Raw genomic sequence first — 16,142 nt, forward strand, 5'->3', positions numbered from 1 at the left:
TCGCTGCCATAAGCAGCTCCACCACTTCAGCCAAATCCTCTGGAGGCCACCTTCCTCTGCTTCTGGAACTTGCTATTGAGGAATTTCACCAGCTGCACTGTAAATCACTGGGCAACGGGCAGCACTGCCCTCCTGCCACCTTCTCCTATTTCACAACACAAAAACTTATGCTCAAGTTGCTGTCTCTTCCTCGTTGCACTTCTCGTCCGATGAGCCAAAAAACAGCCCCACCAGAGGAGTATCACATTCCCTCGGCACTCATGCACTGTTTGCCATTAAACTCCACACAATTCGGGTGGGGAAGGACTGAAAAAATCCACCTCGAGTGGGAGCCACTAAATGTGTGACCACTCACTCCATGGCCACAACCGGAAGTATAACTTTTTTTTTTTACTATTAACAATTCATGACCATTCTATTTTATCAAATTTAATAAAAAGATTTTGGGAATTTAACTGCTGCTGGTGTTAGTAGAGTTTGTGTCTGTACAAATTAGCTATTTTGTTTAAATCGAGACATTCTTTTATAAAGATAAAAAAAGTCTAGTGAAAAGAAAACTTGGAGAATGTTGGAGAATGCTGTAAGTTTTGATTGGGGTTCACCCGGAGCCCCAGAAAAGTGCAAGGTATGTTGAGACAAACAAATGAAAGGAAAAGAGAAGATAGAAAGAAGACTTGTGCAAATGTTACCTTCTGAAATGAAAAATGAATGAAATTAAATGAAAATCACTTATTGTCACAAGTAAGCTTCAAATGAAGTTACTGTGAAAAGCCCCTAGTCGCCACATTCCGGCGCCTGTATGGGAGGCTGGTACGGGAATTGAACCGTGCTGCTGGCCTGCCTTGGTCTGCTTTAAAAGCCAGCTATTTAGCCCAGTGTGCTAAACCAGCCCCTGCTAAACCAGTCCCTAATATTCTTAATATTTGTCAATGGATGAAAACAAAGGCAGGGCTGCTAACTATTCAAAAGGGATGATTACTAGAGGAACGTGTGGCACTCAACCAGACAACCACAACAGGAAAGGGCGTTAACTCTTTCCGATAAGCAGCTTGAACTTTTAGATTGAGGAATTCATCCATTCCACCTCAAGCACACTGGACCACTGTGCTTGGTTTAGAAAACAGATTTGGCAGAATTAAAGGTGACAGCTCAAAACATTGCTGAAATGTTTTTAAGATGGAAAAGGAAGTCAGACATAATTTAGTAAGCTACTTTTGGAGAATAAAACAAGAAAGAAGGCAAAAATTGTGTTAATACCAGGGATGTTTGATGTTGGTTTTTAAAAAATATTATGAGAACACTCCGTTGGACTGTGTGGTCTCTCTAGACAAACTGAATGAGATAAGATGATTTCCACAACAGTAAATAAGGCAGAGATAAAATGTTGTGCTGAAACAAGTAAAGGTAGGGAAAAGAATATAACCTGCACATTTTTAAGAACTGAATATTATAAGCTAACCATCACCTGATACATCAGAACTATACAGGGCGAAATAAACAAATATCTAGAGACGGAGGCCCCCATGACTTTTTATTTGGAAAATATTCGAGAATAATTATTGAATTATGCATCCACAATCCCAATGGAGTGCCCAAGAATAAAATTATTGATTCTGCAACTTTATATCCAAGTCAAATCAGTAACCCAAGGCCAAGCATTGTGGTACAGAGACTAACACCAGGCCACACTACAACTCAATAAGAGTGAAAAGCTTGATTAAGGAATTGGTTTTGCATTCAGTTCTGAAGCACACTATCCCCTCTTCAATGTTCAATGCACTACTTGGAGAAGTTCAAAAATTTGCATTATTCAGAGTTGCAAGGAGTCCTTCAACATAGTCCTCTCGGTTATCACAGACATTGGCTGACACACTGAACCTTTCAAACATACACTTGGGGAGCAGGGCAAAATTAAAAATAGAGAACTCAGAAAAATCCTGACTAATTCAGAAAGCCAAGAGTTATTTAGACTATGTAATATGCTACATTGAGGTCTTGTGGCGCAGTGAGTAGCTTCTGGCCCTGAAGCGGCAGGTTCAAGTCCCATCCCTGGGCTTGATAGTCAGGGAGGTGCTTTCATAAATGTGGTCAAAGAGATTGAGCATCAACCTGACAATCCTTCAACAGCAGGCAGGAGAGATCCCTGGGCAGTCATGTGATGGGTGGAAATTGGAGCATCTACATTAGAATTCAGAGTTCCAGGACTATAACATGCATGTAAAAGTGTATGTTGCCACAGCAGAGCTCTGCGAGAGGGGCTGGTTAGCACAGTTGGCTGTGCAGCTGGTGTAGGTCAAATTGGTGCTCGCAGTATGGGGTTTTATCCCTATTCTGACAGGGATGGATTCAGGGCCTGCCTCCTTGCCCAACATGTGGTGGAGGTCTAAGGCCTGTAGATTGGACTTGCTTTTAGACAGAGAATTCAAGATGACGACAATTGTGCTGCAGCACATTGTCACTGCAAGAATTCCTTTTTCAGAGCCATGAAAATTCCACTGTACAAACTGACGATGGTCTACTGAAACAAGATATCTTTCATCACGCTCCAGTATCACTAATTAAGTTCTTATTATGGCCATTTGCTATGGAATATACTAGCTTGAAAGTAGCTTAATAATTGATTGCAAATCTATTGCAGTCAGTCAAAGTTAAGTCCAGCAAAAGGACATGACAAGGTTACGAGTGACAAGATTAACATCTACAGGAATGATCTACCATGCCAATTGCCTCCAGGTTTGAAGCTGGCTCAATGGGTCTAAATAGGTTAGGTGGAGAGGCTCACAAAACTGTAGATTGACGATTAGATATGCAAGACTACAATGGGTTTAGTGAAGTGGGAGGTCTGGGGAGAGTTCACATCACAGGCTGTCCTCATTTATCCCAGCAGGTTTTCAGTCCAGAAGCCAGCTTGATTGATGCTTTACTAATGATCTTTATAATAATAATCTTTATTGTCACAAGGCTTACATTAACACTGCAATTAAGTTATTGTGAAAAGCCCCTAGTCGCCACATTTTGGCACCTGTTCGGGTACACAAGAGGGAGAATTCAGAATCTCCAAATTACCTAGAGGAGGCCACGGCCCAGGAGTAAGTGGTGAGTCTGCAAGTGGATTAGTGGAGGTGGGTTGGCAATCTGGGAGGGTAGGGCAGAATTCTGACAAGCAGGATATGTTCCACCTGGCCCACAACTAGTACTGTAAGGGCATTTAGCTCTTCCACGAAGAAGTACTCGCATCCCTTCAGTTGTCGGATAACTAAAGGCCTGAAAAATCCAGTCAAGCAAGGTTAAATCTGGAGGATGACCATGCCTCACTTTTAGCATGAAGATAGTGTGATGTCATTTTAAATATTATAATGAATCAAAATCCGAGGCATTACGATTCATTATAGTATTTAAAATGACATCACACCATCTTCATGTTAAAAGAGTACGTGGCCAGGTTGAAGTCAGGTTCAAGATGTTGAAAATGTTCTCATTTCACTTAACCAAAACTCACCTGTCATTTTTATTGAGCAGGAAATATGTAGTTAATGTGGGTGATGTGACTTATATGCTCAAAGAATTCTAGCACTCCATTACCCAAACATAATGGACACCGCAGTCAATTGCTATGTCATGGAAAAGGAAGAATATTCTTATTCGGGTATTAGTTACATAAAATTGGAGGCAATATGAACATGATTGAGAATATTAGTAGATTCAGTGGAGCAAATTGCCCCTGCAGAATTACCTGAATTTAATTTAAGGGTTCTCATTACTCTTCAATCAGAGCATATAATATTCCACTAGATGGTGCTATTAGATTAAAATATGAAGAATACTTGATACAAAATCTGAATACACGAGAGACATTGTAAAATTGTTTATGGATGATAAGCCAATGTTAACAAATAAAAGACTTCACACAAATTCTGTCCACTGAGCTGGACATGATATTAAATTATCACAGAGCTCGAAAATAATTTGGTCAATATTCGCTCAGCAGTGACACTTTCGTCAAGCATTCAGATCAGTAGTAAAGTGCTTCAAATGATGTTGGGGGACAAAAGTGGCATGTATGCTTGTGCTTACATTTCTTCCACAAATTGCTCAGAATGCCAGTAAAAGGCCAAACATGAGGCTTTCTATATCCATGCCTGAAGCAGATGTTAGGAGCTATGACAAAGGGTCGCCTGGACTCGAAACGTTAGCTCCTTTCTCTCCCTACAGATGCTGCCAGACCTGTTGAGATTTTCCAGCATTTTCTCTTTGGTGATGTTAGCACAGATGTGTATGCAAATAAGATGCCGGCTTCCTCCAGGAAAATCAATGCGAAATACCACACACAAGTTAAAAACAAACAGGTAATTTCCATAATCAACATAATTCCCAGTTCCTACCTCATTTCCAATTCCAAACTCCAGGACCTCCCAGCCCCAATCTCCCAGAATGAACATCCTGGGCTGGATTCTCCGTAGCCCGACGCCGAAATAGTGATCTGCGATCGGGTGGAGAATGGATTCCGACACCGGAATCGGGGCAGGCACCGATTTGACACTGGTCCACCCCTCCAAACCAGCATCATTAGGACATGCGCCATTGCAATGCCCTTGGCGCATCATTGGCCGGCCCATCCACGATGCTCCGCCCCTAATGGGGCGAGTTCCCGACCACATGTGGTTGCAGCGGTCGGAACCAAGCGCGCTGGCTGTGGACAGTGTTCAGCGCCCCGACACTCTTCTGGGATCTATGCCGCTGCCCTAGGGGCTTCTGTTAGAGCTGGTATGAGTGGTGAGGGGTGGGCAGGGAGGGGTCACGGTTGGCAGGTTAGGGTTCAAGGTCGGCCAGCGCCATGTTTTCCTGCGGGACCAGTGCAGGTGGTCAGCCCTGAGTGTAAGTGCGGCCTGGCAATTGTTCAGCCGTTTTCGGCGCTATTCGCAGGCATTTCATGCGCCGCCAGTGCTAGCCCCTCACCGGTACCGGAATCGGTGAGGGGTTTGCGCCATTTTCCTGTCGTGAAATTCCCGAGCTTTCTCCGTTCACGCCGGCATTTAGCCTCAGGAACGGGGAAATCCAGCCCCTGCCTTTTTCCTTTCTGACAGCATTCCTGACCTCACCTCAGCACCATCAAATGATGAGGTCAGAGGCTCAAAATTTGGAGCTTTGAAACTAGGCTGTTAAGCCGAATACTGGTAAGAGGTGCACCCAAATGTTTTTAAACCAGCGGGTCACAGGCTCCAGCCCTATTCCAGAGACATGAACACATAATCTAGATGCCCTACTACTGCACTGGTTCCCAACCTTTTCAGCAAAATGGCATACCTCAGGAAAGTAAAAAATTCCACAACACACCCACTATTTTTTCAATGGAATCGATTGCTCATAAACGCCACAACATTAAGTAGCAAACCAACAGTGGACAATCACATGCAAGGGGTGGGGCCACCTGGTGTCCCTATCCATGGGGATGAAACACCGGCGCTGCTGGGCACACCGGTTGAAAACTACTACCATAAACATTCACTCCCTCCACTACTGATGCACATTGCCAGCAGTGTATATATAACCTGCAGGGTGCATTGCAGGAACTCACTGAGCTTCCTTCTCGAAGGCACCTTCTAAAGCTGTAACCTCTACCACCCAGGACAAGGACAGCAGACGTAGGAACACACCACCATTAGATTTAGTTATGAGTATTGAGCTAAATTTAATTAGTAGTCTTACTGTGTGCGAACATTTATCAAATAGTGACCACAACATGATGAATTCAGTGTAGCTGTTGAAAGTGAAAAGCACAATTCAGATACTATAATTTTAGACTTGGGCAACACTGACTTTAACAGGACGAGACAGAGGCTGTCCACGGTGAACTGGGAAGGTATGTTAATGGGTCAAATGACTAAAGATCAACGGAGAATATTTAAAGAAACATTTAATGAGATACAGAACAAATATATATCCTTGAGAGGAAACAGCTCCACTTCACAAAAAGAAACATCCATGGACAACTAGAGAGGTTAGGGACAGCATAAAACTAAACGAAAGGGTGTACAAAAATGCAAAACAAAACAGAGATACGGACAAATAGGATGGATAGAAAGACCAGCAAAGGGTCACAAAGCAGCTTATAAGAGTTACTGAAAGGGATTATGAAAGGAAACTTTCAAGGGACATCAACATAAAGGGAAAGCAGGTGGTCAAGAGCAATGTAGGCCCACTAAAAGCTGAAAATTGAGATATTGTCAATGATAATGAGGAAATGGCAGACACATTGAACAATTACTTTGCCTTAGTATTTACAGTTGAAAAGGAGGATAACTTTCCTGAAGTCCCAAAAAAAATAATAGTCAATAAAGGACATGGACTTAATACAATTAATGCAAGTACAGCATCTGGGACATTAATGGACCTAAAGAGTGGCCTGACGGTGTCCATCCGAGGGTGTTATAGGAAGTAGGGGAGCACATTGTAGATGCCTCAACTATCATCTTCCTGAGTTCCCTAGATTCAGGAGTAGCCCCTCAGGATTGGGAAATTGCACATGTCACTCCACTTTTTAAGTAGAGGGAAACCAGGGAATTACAGACCGGTTAGCCTAACATGTGTGGTGGGCAAATTGCTGGAGTCTACAATCAGGGTTGGTTGGGGTAACTGAACACTTTGAAAAATTGTGGTTGAACGGGGAGAGCCAACATGTATTGGTGAAAGGATGATCATGCCTGACTAATCTTATTGAATTTTTTGAAGAGGCGATTACAATAGTGGTCAGGGGAATGCCTATGGATGTTATTTATTTGGACTTCTAGAAGGCATTTGATAAAGTACCACATAAAAGACTCGTAGTTAAGGTGGAAGCCCATGGTGTTGAGGGCACATTATTGACATGATTCAGAAATTAGAGTGGCAGGCGACAGAGTGGGGATGATGGGTAATTACACTAATTGGCAGGAGGTGACTAGTGGTGTACCACAGATGTTGGGGCCTTAATTATTCACATTATACATTAATGACTTGGATGATGGCACAGATAGCCATATATCCAAATGTGCTGATGATATAATGTTAGATGGCATTGTAGACAACCTAGATGATAGCATGAAATTGCACAGAGATATTGACAGATTAGGTAAATGGTCAAAATTGTGGCACAGACCCATCTCTCTGCTGAACGCAGACGCAAAAATACTGGCCAAAATCCTAGCCAAAAGGCTAGAAGACTGTGTAGCCTGAGGTGGTCACAGAGGACCAGACGGGCTTCGTCAAAGGTAGATAGCTTACCTCGAACATCAGGCGCCTGCTGAACGTGATAATGACCCCCTCCGTGGAGAGAACACAAGAGGTGATCGTCTCCCTGGACGCAGAAAAGGCCTTCGACAGAGTCGAATGGAAATACCTCAGAGGTACTGGAGCGGTTCGGGCTTGGAACAGGGTTCACCTCTTGGGTAAAGCTCCTACACAACGCTCCCATGGCGAGCGTACAGACCAACAATACCAACTCCCAATACTTCCAGCTGCACCAGACAAGGATGCCCACTGTCCCCGCTGCTGTTCGCACTAGCAATCGAACCGCTAGCAATCGCGCTCAGGGCAGCAAAAAATTGGAGGGGGATCCGAAGGGGAGGCAGAGAGCACAGAGTCTCACTCTATGCAGATGACCTGCTCCTCTACATCTCGGACCAACAGAGCAGCATGGACGGAATCATTGTGCTCCTGAAAGAGTTTGGAGCCTTCTCGGGCTACAAACTCAACATGAGCAAAAGCGAGATCTTCCCAGTACACCCGCAAGGGGGGGGGGGGGGGGGGGGGGGGGGAGCACTAAAGGGGCTGCCATTCCAACAATCCCAAATAGCTCATGACTGGAAAGTGATCCACAAATGGAACCTCACCAGTCTGACGGAGGAAGTAAAAAAGGACCTGCAAAAGATGGAACACACACCCACTCCCCTCACGGGGAGAGTCCAGACGATCAAAATGAACGTACTGCCCAGGTTCCTCTTCCTGTTTAGATCCATTCCGATCTACATCCCCGAGGCCTTTTTCTAAGCGCTGGACAAACTAATCATGGCGTTCGTATGGGTGGGGGGGGGGGGGGGGGGGGGGGGGGGGGAATGCTAGGATCCCAAAGAAGGTCCTACTAAAAACAAAATCCAGGGGGGGGGGGGGGCTGGCCCTCCCAAATTCTACCACTGGCCGGCAACAGCCGAGCGAGTAAGGGGATGGATCCAGGAGCCAGAGGCCGAGTGGGTACGTGCGGAGGAGGCCTCCTGCATGGGGACCTCCCCCCGGCAGCACTCCCATCCCCACCCAAAAAACACTCCAGCAGCCCAGTGGTGACAGCCACCCTCCAATCCTGGAACCAACTGCGGCAGCAATTTGGCCTGACCAAAATGTTGGACAAGGCTCCCATCTGCAACAACCATAGGTTCACACCAGCACTGACTGACGCCACCTTCAAAAGGTGGAGGCAGGACGGAGGGACACTGACAGTCAGGGACGTATACACGGACGGCAGGATCGCAGCACTGGACGAACTTACAGAGAAATTTCGGCTAGCCAGGGGGAACGAACTACGGTATCTGCAGCTCAAAAACTTCTTTCGAAAGGAGACAAGGACGTACCCACAACCGCCACGACCGACACTAATGGAAGATCTACTGGACGCAAGTATCCTAGAGAAAGGGAACTGTAGCGACATGTATGACCGACTGGTAGAAAGGGACGACACCGTACTGGACGCAACAAGAAAGAAATGGGAGGATGACCTGGGGATTGAGATAGGGTGGGGACTCTGGAGCGAAGCACTGCATAGGGTGAACTCCACGTGCGCAAGCTCAGCCTGATGCAACTGAGGGTGGAACCATGCCCGATAGTTGCAGTCTTCGGGGTTTCAGACCAGCCAGATCTATTCCTGGGGAGGAGGGTGGACGCCCTTGCCACCCCGCCGTAGAATCCTGTTTGGCTGGCAGTCAGCAGCACCACCCAGAGCTGCAGACTGGCTGTCCGACCTCTCGGAATCTCTCCAAATGGAGAAAATCAAATTCGCCATCCGAGGGTCAGACAACGGCCGCCACAGAACGTGGGAGCCATTCATGCAATTGTTCCGGGACCTGTTTGTGGCCAACGAACAAGAGGAAGAATAGTCGGGTGGCCAAGAATCAGGGGAAAATGGACGGGAATCAGGGAAGGTAGCGGGAGGGGGGGTGGGGGGGGGGGGGGGGGCTACGGGTTCGTTATGGGGGTTTGTTCTCATGGTTTTATGCTTATTTCTTTTTCTTGTTAATTTATTGTTTTTGTATTGGAGGGGCGGGTTACTGCTTTTCTCTGCTGTGATAAAATCTGTTGTTGAAAACTTGAATAAAAATTATTCCAAAAAAAAAGGAAGGACAAAGCCGCAAGCGACAGTCTGATGGCAAGCTAAGGCCTGAAACCAAATTTTAAATAAATGCCTATAAACATGTGCCTCGGCCATATTGGGGAATGTAAAATATGTATGCCGGTTAAAGGGGGTGGCCACAGTTGTTATTATGGAGATGCTTACCTGTAAATATAAATGTTAATTTTTGCGTGTTTGTTTTCTAATAATTTGTAATTTGTTGGATATAAAGTATGAAAACTCAATAAAAAACATTTCCAAAAAAAAAATTGTAGCAGATGGAATTCAATGTTATCAAGTGTGTGGTTATCCATTTTGGACCAAAAAATGATAGAGCAGGGACATTCTAAATTGGAAGAGGTTAAGTACAGTGGATGCCCAAAGAGACTTGGAGGTTCAGGTGCATATTTACTTAAAATGCCACAAACAAGTGCAGAAAATAATCAGAGAGGCTCATGGAATGCTAGCTTTTATATGTAGAGATAAAGACACAGACGTTATGCTGCAGCTATACAAAACCCTGGTTAGACCCCACTTGGAGTACTGTGAACAGCTTTAGGTACCACACCGTAGGAAGGATATATTAGTCTTGGAAGGAGTGCAACATAGGTTTCCAAGAATAATACCTGGACTACAGGGGTTAAGTTATGAGGGGATATTACACAAACTAGGCATATTTTCACCAGAATTTAGAAGGTTAAGGGGGTGATCTGATCAAAGTATTCAAGATATTAACAGGGAGAGACAGGGTAGATAGAGATAAACTCTTTCCACTGGTTGGAGATTCTAAAACTAGGGGGCATAGTCTAAACATTAGGGCTGGACCGTTCAGGAGAGATGCTAGGAAGCATTTCTTTGTTCAAAGGGTGGTAGAGGTTTCAAACGCTCTCCCACAAACAGCAGTTGAAGTTAGAACAGTTGTTAATTTCAAATCTGCGATAGCTAGATTTTTGTTAAGCAAAGATATTAAAGGATATGAGCAAAGGCCCATGTGGAATTAGGCCACAGATCAGCCATGATTTCATTAAATGGCGGGACAGGATCGAGGGGCTGAATGTCTTACTCCTGCTTCTATGAGTAGATCTTGGACACAATGATCAGAACTTCATTACAACTGATGTAAAAACCGAAAAGAGGAGAAAGTAAACAAATGAAATTTGCTGGGGCCAGTTTAAAAGGAAAGTAGACTTCATATATTGCAAAGAAAAGATGCAAATTAGATTGTGCACAAACTAAGGAGAATGTTGCTTGGATGCTTAGGTTTAAAACTAAGTGCGAGATAGCTGGGGTTGAGGGGGAACAGGCCGTAACAGCAGTGGACTTTCAGGCTCTCTCAGACGAGTTGTTTCACAGCAGAAAACAAGGAACAAGTAGGACTTGCAGGCATTTTACTGCCTTTGTTTTGTACAGAGGATTGCATACATAAGAAGTCTTACAACACCAGGTTAAAGTCCAACAGGTTTGTTTCAAACACGAGCTTTCGGAGCACGGCTCCTTCTTCAGGATTGCATGTGACTGTGAGCGTGGCGAACCAGCACTTTAAATAGCTTGTAATTTCCTCAGCCAGGGATTGGAGCCTGCCCTACTGCCACAGCATACTTGCACCCTTTTCGCAGCACGTGTGCCACGGTACACTGGCTGAAAATCATTGTACTAGATTAGTGTCAGTGGTACCATCTTTTGGATGAAACATTAAACTAAAGGTCCTGTCTGCTTTCTCAGGTGGGCATAAAAGATCACATGACTGTGATAAACCACTGTTAGTGTATTGTGGTAAACTGTTACTGTACTACATGTATTGTGGTAAACCACGGCCTGATGGCTCCACCTGTGGCTCCTCCCCTTGGGCTCGGTATAAAAGGTGGCCGACCTCTGGCCCTGCCCTAGTTCGGGATCAGTGGCCAGGAAGCTTTCTGTTTAGCTCATTAAAGCCACAGTTTTGTTCACTACTCGTATTGTGTTAATTGATGGCACATCAATGACAAACTAGTAAGAGGAGTGCAATTCCTCACACATGTAATGGCCAATATGTATTCCTCAAGCAATGCCACCAAAACAGATTTCTCATTTTTTTTCATGACTATACTTCAAATTAATTGAGACTTTATCTATTTGCAACACAAGTGGTTAGAACAGATTTTTGACTGGTTGCCTTGAAGACATACCACCCCGCTATTTGTTTGGAATGCACAATTTGATTCTGCCCGTTGTAGAGTGGCTCAGGCTCCTGCAATGTATAATTTGATACAGTCATTGTTAAGCAGGTTCCAGATTTCAGAGTACCACATTTATTGTGCAGTATGACCGAGGAAGGTGGAAATTGATGTGAGATGGTAGAATGCCCAAAGTGGAGCTGGAGTTAGCTTTGTGAAAGCTCTCTTATCTCGTGTTCAGCTATTGTAAATATAAGTGTTATTGACAGATATAAAATAAAACTTAATACTCTTATAAGTGGAGTAGTTGCTTTAAGAGCGTTATGTTCATTTTCCTTTTGAAAATGATAAAAAGTCCTAAATTCAAATGAAGGAATCAAGGTCAAGGCTACAACTGCAAGGTCAATGTAGAAATATTCAACACAATCCAATAACCTGGCACAGCATGGGCAGAGCCACAGAGGCAGACACCCTTTCTGGACAGCGCATGTGGCAAGGCTACCCTTCACCTACTGCTTCAACAGAACCTACTGGCAAGCATATCAACCAGCTGAGAAGCTCTTCCATCATGTCCCTGTGGTTTCAGGTGCCCTGTGTAAAAGCTCTGGTACACATCCATTCTACTCCTAGAAGATTGACAACAATTTCCAACATTTGGCTGTCCACCACCAGTACACACGCCCACCCAAAGCAGGGAGCAAGCAGCTTGCTAAGCCTCCAAGCTGAATAAGGAAATGTTCTTCAGAAAGCCCCACTTTCAGTTTCCTCTCCAGTCCGCTCTCTGTAACCTAGGTGCATGCATGATATTGTTTTGGGATTGCACGTGTGCACAGTCTTCACACTCGCCCATATGGATGTGCAGAAAGGATATAACCGATGAACAAAACATTAATTGACTATTAAACAGTTGTGATGGCCGTAGGATATGAAAACTTATTTAAATGCAAGCTTGCTTTTTCTTCTTTTTCAAATGAATGATTAATTCTTCAAAACAAAGAGCAATTATAAGAGATTGTTACTTTGACCAAAAGAAGCTTACCAAAAATCCACGTTCCCCAACAACTGTGGAACCAACCTGGCACTGCAGTTTTACATAAATGTGACCTTCAAGGGGAGACAAGAAGGGAACCTGTAAAGAATCAAAGTGCATATTACGTTTGGTCAATGCTTTTAACCAGTGTTCTAACTGGACAGTTTGTTGCTAATACACAAGTAAGATTGTTATTTTGTTTTGCACAATTGAACTGTGACCATAAGGCTACCAGTTGATAACATTGTGATGAAAATCTCAATATCAGAAATATGTAGCACTGTTTGATGAATATCAGCTTGCCTGATGATTTTAATAGCCACTGACTGCCACTAAAATATTTGCATAGTGCAGTATTACCAAGGGACATGCAATGTTACAAAGACTTCTCAAAGAACAGTGTAAAGGCTGTATTCATCCTATCGTTATTATGCTGCACATATTGATGCTCACAAGTCAGACAAGGCTAGAGCTAGTTACAGAATTGCAACAATTCAGTTTTAAATCCAGCTGCAGTGTAGTCATACCAAATCCTCTATGCCTGATCATGAGTTAAGACAGCTGCAGTTTTATTTATCTCAAGCTTTCTTTTGTGAGTTCATGTTACTTCATTTCGATATATCCCTCAGGCTTGTAGAGATTTCGGTTCCAGATTTAAAACAAATCAAAACTACACTAAAAATATTGACTAATTTTCTGATTCAATAAAACACAAATTATTTTCATGTTAAAGTGAGACACAAAGTGGAAAACCCCGTACCACTACGATTTCAGGCAAATAAAATCCAACAAGGGGTTATCAATTTTATATTTTGGGTCAGTTAGATTCGTGGCTTTACAAGTGTCACAAAGCACGCTGATGTTATTTGTAAGGATATCTCAATTTGAAACATCGGTTCGTGGGGATCTACAGCTTTATGTGAGGAAACAAGTGAAATGCTAGCCAGAATATGTAGCCCAGTTGTCGTGTAACAATTAATAAAGACTATTTATTAAAGTAAAGAAAATACCAATATAAACACACTACGCCACGCAATTAAGATACACGAATTACTAATATCTACGATACCTGAACTCAGACACCCCTGTTCCCCAAACAACATTCAAATTGAATAACCAGTTATAATTACCACACAATACAGGAATAATACTCAAATCTAGGAACTGTCTTTACTCTGGTCCAGCGAAGATATTTTAAAACTGCTGTTTCAAAGGTTTTCTACACTGCCTTGGCTCCAAGACTTAGAGGCTTGTTTGCTGAAAACCTGGCCTTCAGGTTTGGTGGCTGGAAACTGTCCTGCCCGCTTTCGGAGATGGCTAGATGGTAACCTCTCCTTGCTTTTCAGGAACCGGGCAACATTACATTTGTTGTTCTTTGATTATGCCTTCTGTATATTCAGCTGTCTGCTCCCATCAACCTCCTTAACATATGCTCCCAATCGTCTATATTCTGTTTCTCCTCCACACACTATTCATATTTGATTATATAAACAATCGTTCTAAACTCGTTATCGGGGGACACATACCAATTGAGGGCCTTTTCATTCTGTCTACTGCTGTCTCCAGGGAGGTTCATGACACAAGCAGTGAATTTATACTAATTTGTTTTAATGAATTTTGCTTTAATGCTTCCAAGCAGTGGATCACTGATGACCTCCCAGATTTTACACTCAAGCAAACATAGCCATGCACAAAAGACTGAAACACTTCATTGGAGCACATGAGCAACAACAAATCTGGTGTGAAAGTAAACAGAAATACAAAAGCAGCAGACAAGAAAACACCATAAAACAGTGATGAATCAGGCGATTGATTGGATAATTGTTACAAGTGGTACATGGGTACTGGGCTGTGGGGGCGAGATCCACACAGACATTGGGAGAACGTGCAAACTCCACACGGACAGTGACCCATGGCTGGAATCGAACCTGGGCCATCGGCAGCAACAGACGAGTCTCAGGACTGGACCTGGACTCACACACACAACTGCCGCCGTTGTGAAGGTATAACAAAGGTTTTCAACAGCAACTGTGAGTAAGAAGACCGACTTGCTTGTGTTGGAGTGGGATTTGGGCTGCAGGAACCACACACGTGACGAAGCTACACATGCTGCGGGGAACGGGGATTTTGAAATCTACCGACTCTGCACAGACCACTACTTGGGCGGAAAGTCAAAACACTCGGGCATAAAAGGGAAATATTTCCAAGCTGACTGTCAATTGGACAGGAGGAAGTGGAAGTGAAGGAAGAGGACTGATAACCATCCCCTAGGAGCCAGGATCCAAAAATACCAGGACAAATGGACATGTTGGATGAGGATTATGAAACATGGAATTCATAAGACAGATTCCAATTGTTTTTAATAACTAATCAGACACCGGAGGATTTCTCAGCTCAGTTGGCGGTAAAACGTTTGTGGCTACAGAATCTTGTTCACCCAGAAAAACCAAGAGACAAGTCCTTCAGTGAATTATGGAAAACTTTAGAGGGTCATTTCAATCCTAAACAGTTATTGGTTTCAGAAAGGTTCAGATTCCACTGCCATAGCCAGGGAGAAGGTGAAACCATTTTACAGTTCCTTTAAGATTGGCTAGATATTGTGAATTTGGTACAACATTTGGATGATACTCTTCAAGACAGGTTGGTTTGTGGATTACGCAGTGAAGCAATTCAGAGGAAGCTGCTTAATGTAACTGATTTAACTCGGGTGCTGTGGAAGCTGCCACACCTATGGAGCTTGCAACAAGAGAAGCTTCACAGATAAGGGCTGGAGCAAAGATCCACAAAATGGATTGATACTTCTTGGAACAGGGCTGCAAATCTAGAAGGCATTAGTTAGCAGAGCGTGAGTGTGAGGAAGGTGATCTAAAACCAATAAGCTCCCCCCACCCCATAAGATTTAGTTGCACAGCTTGTCTACCTAAGCATAGCTTGATCTTAATGCCGACTCCAGAGTGAGAATTGGATATTTGGAAGATGGACTGGCCAAATATGTCTTGGTAATAGAACATAGAACAGTACAGCACAGAACAGGCCCTTCGGCCCTCAATGTTGTGCCGAGCCATGATCACCCTACTCAAATCCCACGTATCCACCCTATACCCGTAACCCAACAATCCCCCCTTAACCTTACTTTTATTAGGACACTACGGGCAATTTAGCATGGCCAATCCACCTAACCCGCACATCTTTGGACTGTGGGAGGAAACCGGAGCACCCGGAGGAAACCCACGCACACAGGGGGAGGACGTGCAAACTCCATACAGACAGTGACCCAGCCGGGAATCGAACCTGGGACCCTGGAGCTGTGAAGCATTTATGCTAACCACCATGCTACCCTGCTGCCCTAGTAATGCAATGTGGCCCCATTCAAATCAAACTGGTGACAGAATTTGCAATGTAGAAATCTTGCAATTGCTAACCAAATATCAGTATAATGAATATCAATTCAAAGAAGCATTCAAACCTACAGGGAAAAAATCCATTTGGAAGTATCTGCAGTGTGTAATGTGCCTTGATGGTGTAATTTTAATTAGACATACAAATCCTGCAATTAACTCCATATCAAATATTCCTTGCAATTATAACCGATTCAGGTTTGATG

General features: G+C 43.7%; 1 protein-coding gene across 2 annotated transcripts in view; it reads right to left on the bottom strand.

Moving 5' to 3' along the window:
* The window catches only part of anln (anillin, actin binding protein), a 156,550-nt gene that overhangs the window by 14,329 nt on the left and 126,079 nt on the right, over nt 1–16,142 (bottom strand). For both annotated transcript variants that reach the window (XM_038796920.1, XM_038796921.1), the window contains one exon: nt 12,548–12,637. In XM_038796920.1, the coding sequence (XP_038652848.1) occupies nt 12,548–12,637 (90 nt within the window). The remainder of the gene's footprint in view (nt 1–12,547; nt 12,638–16,142) is intronic.

The sequence above is a fragment of the Scyliorhinus canicula genome, chromosome 5 (assembly GCF_902713615.1).
Source record: "Scyliorhinus canicula chromosome 5, sScyCan1.1, whole genome shotgun sequence".
In the NCBI taxonomy this organism is placed as follows: domain Eukaryota; kingdom Metazoa; phylum Chordata; class Chondrichthyes; order Carcharhiniformes; family Scyliorhinidae; genus Scyliorhinus; species Scyliorhinus canicula.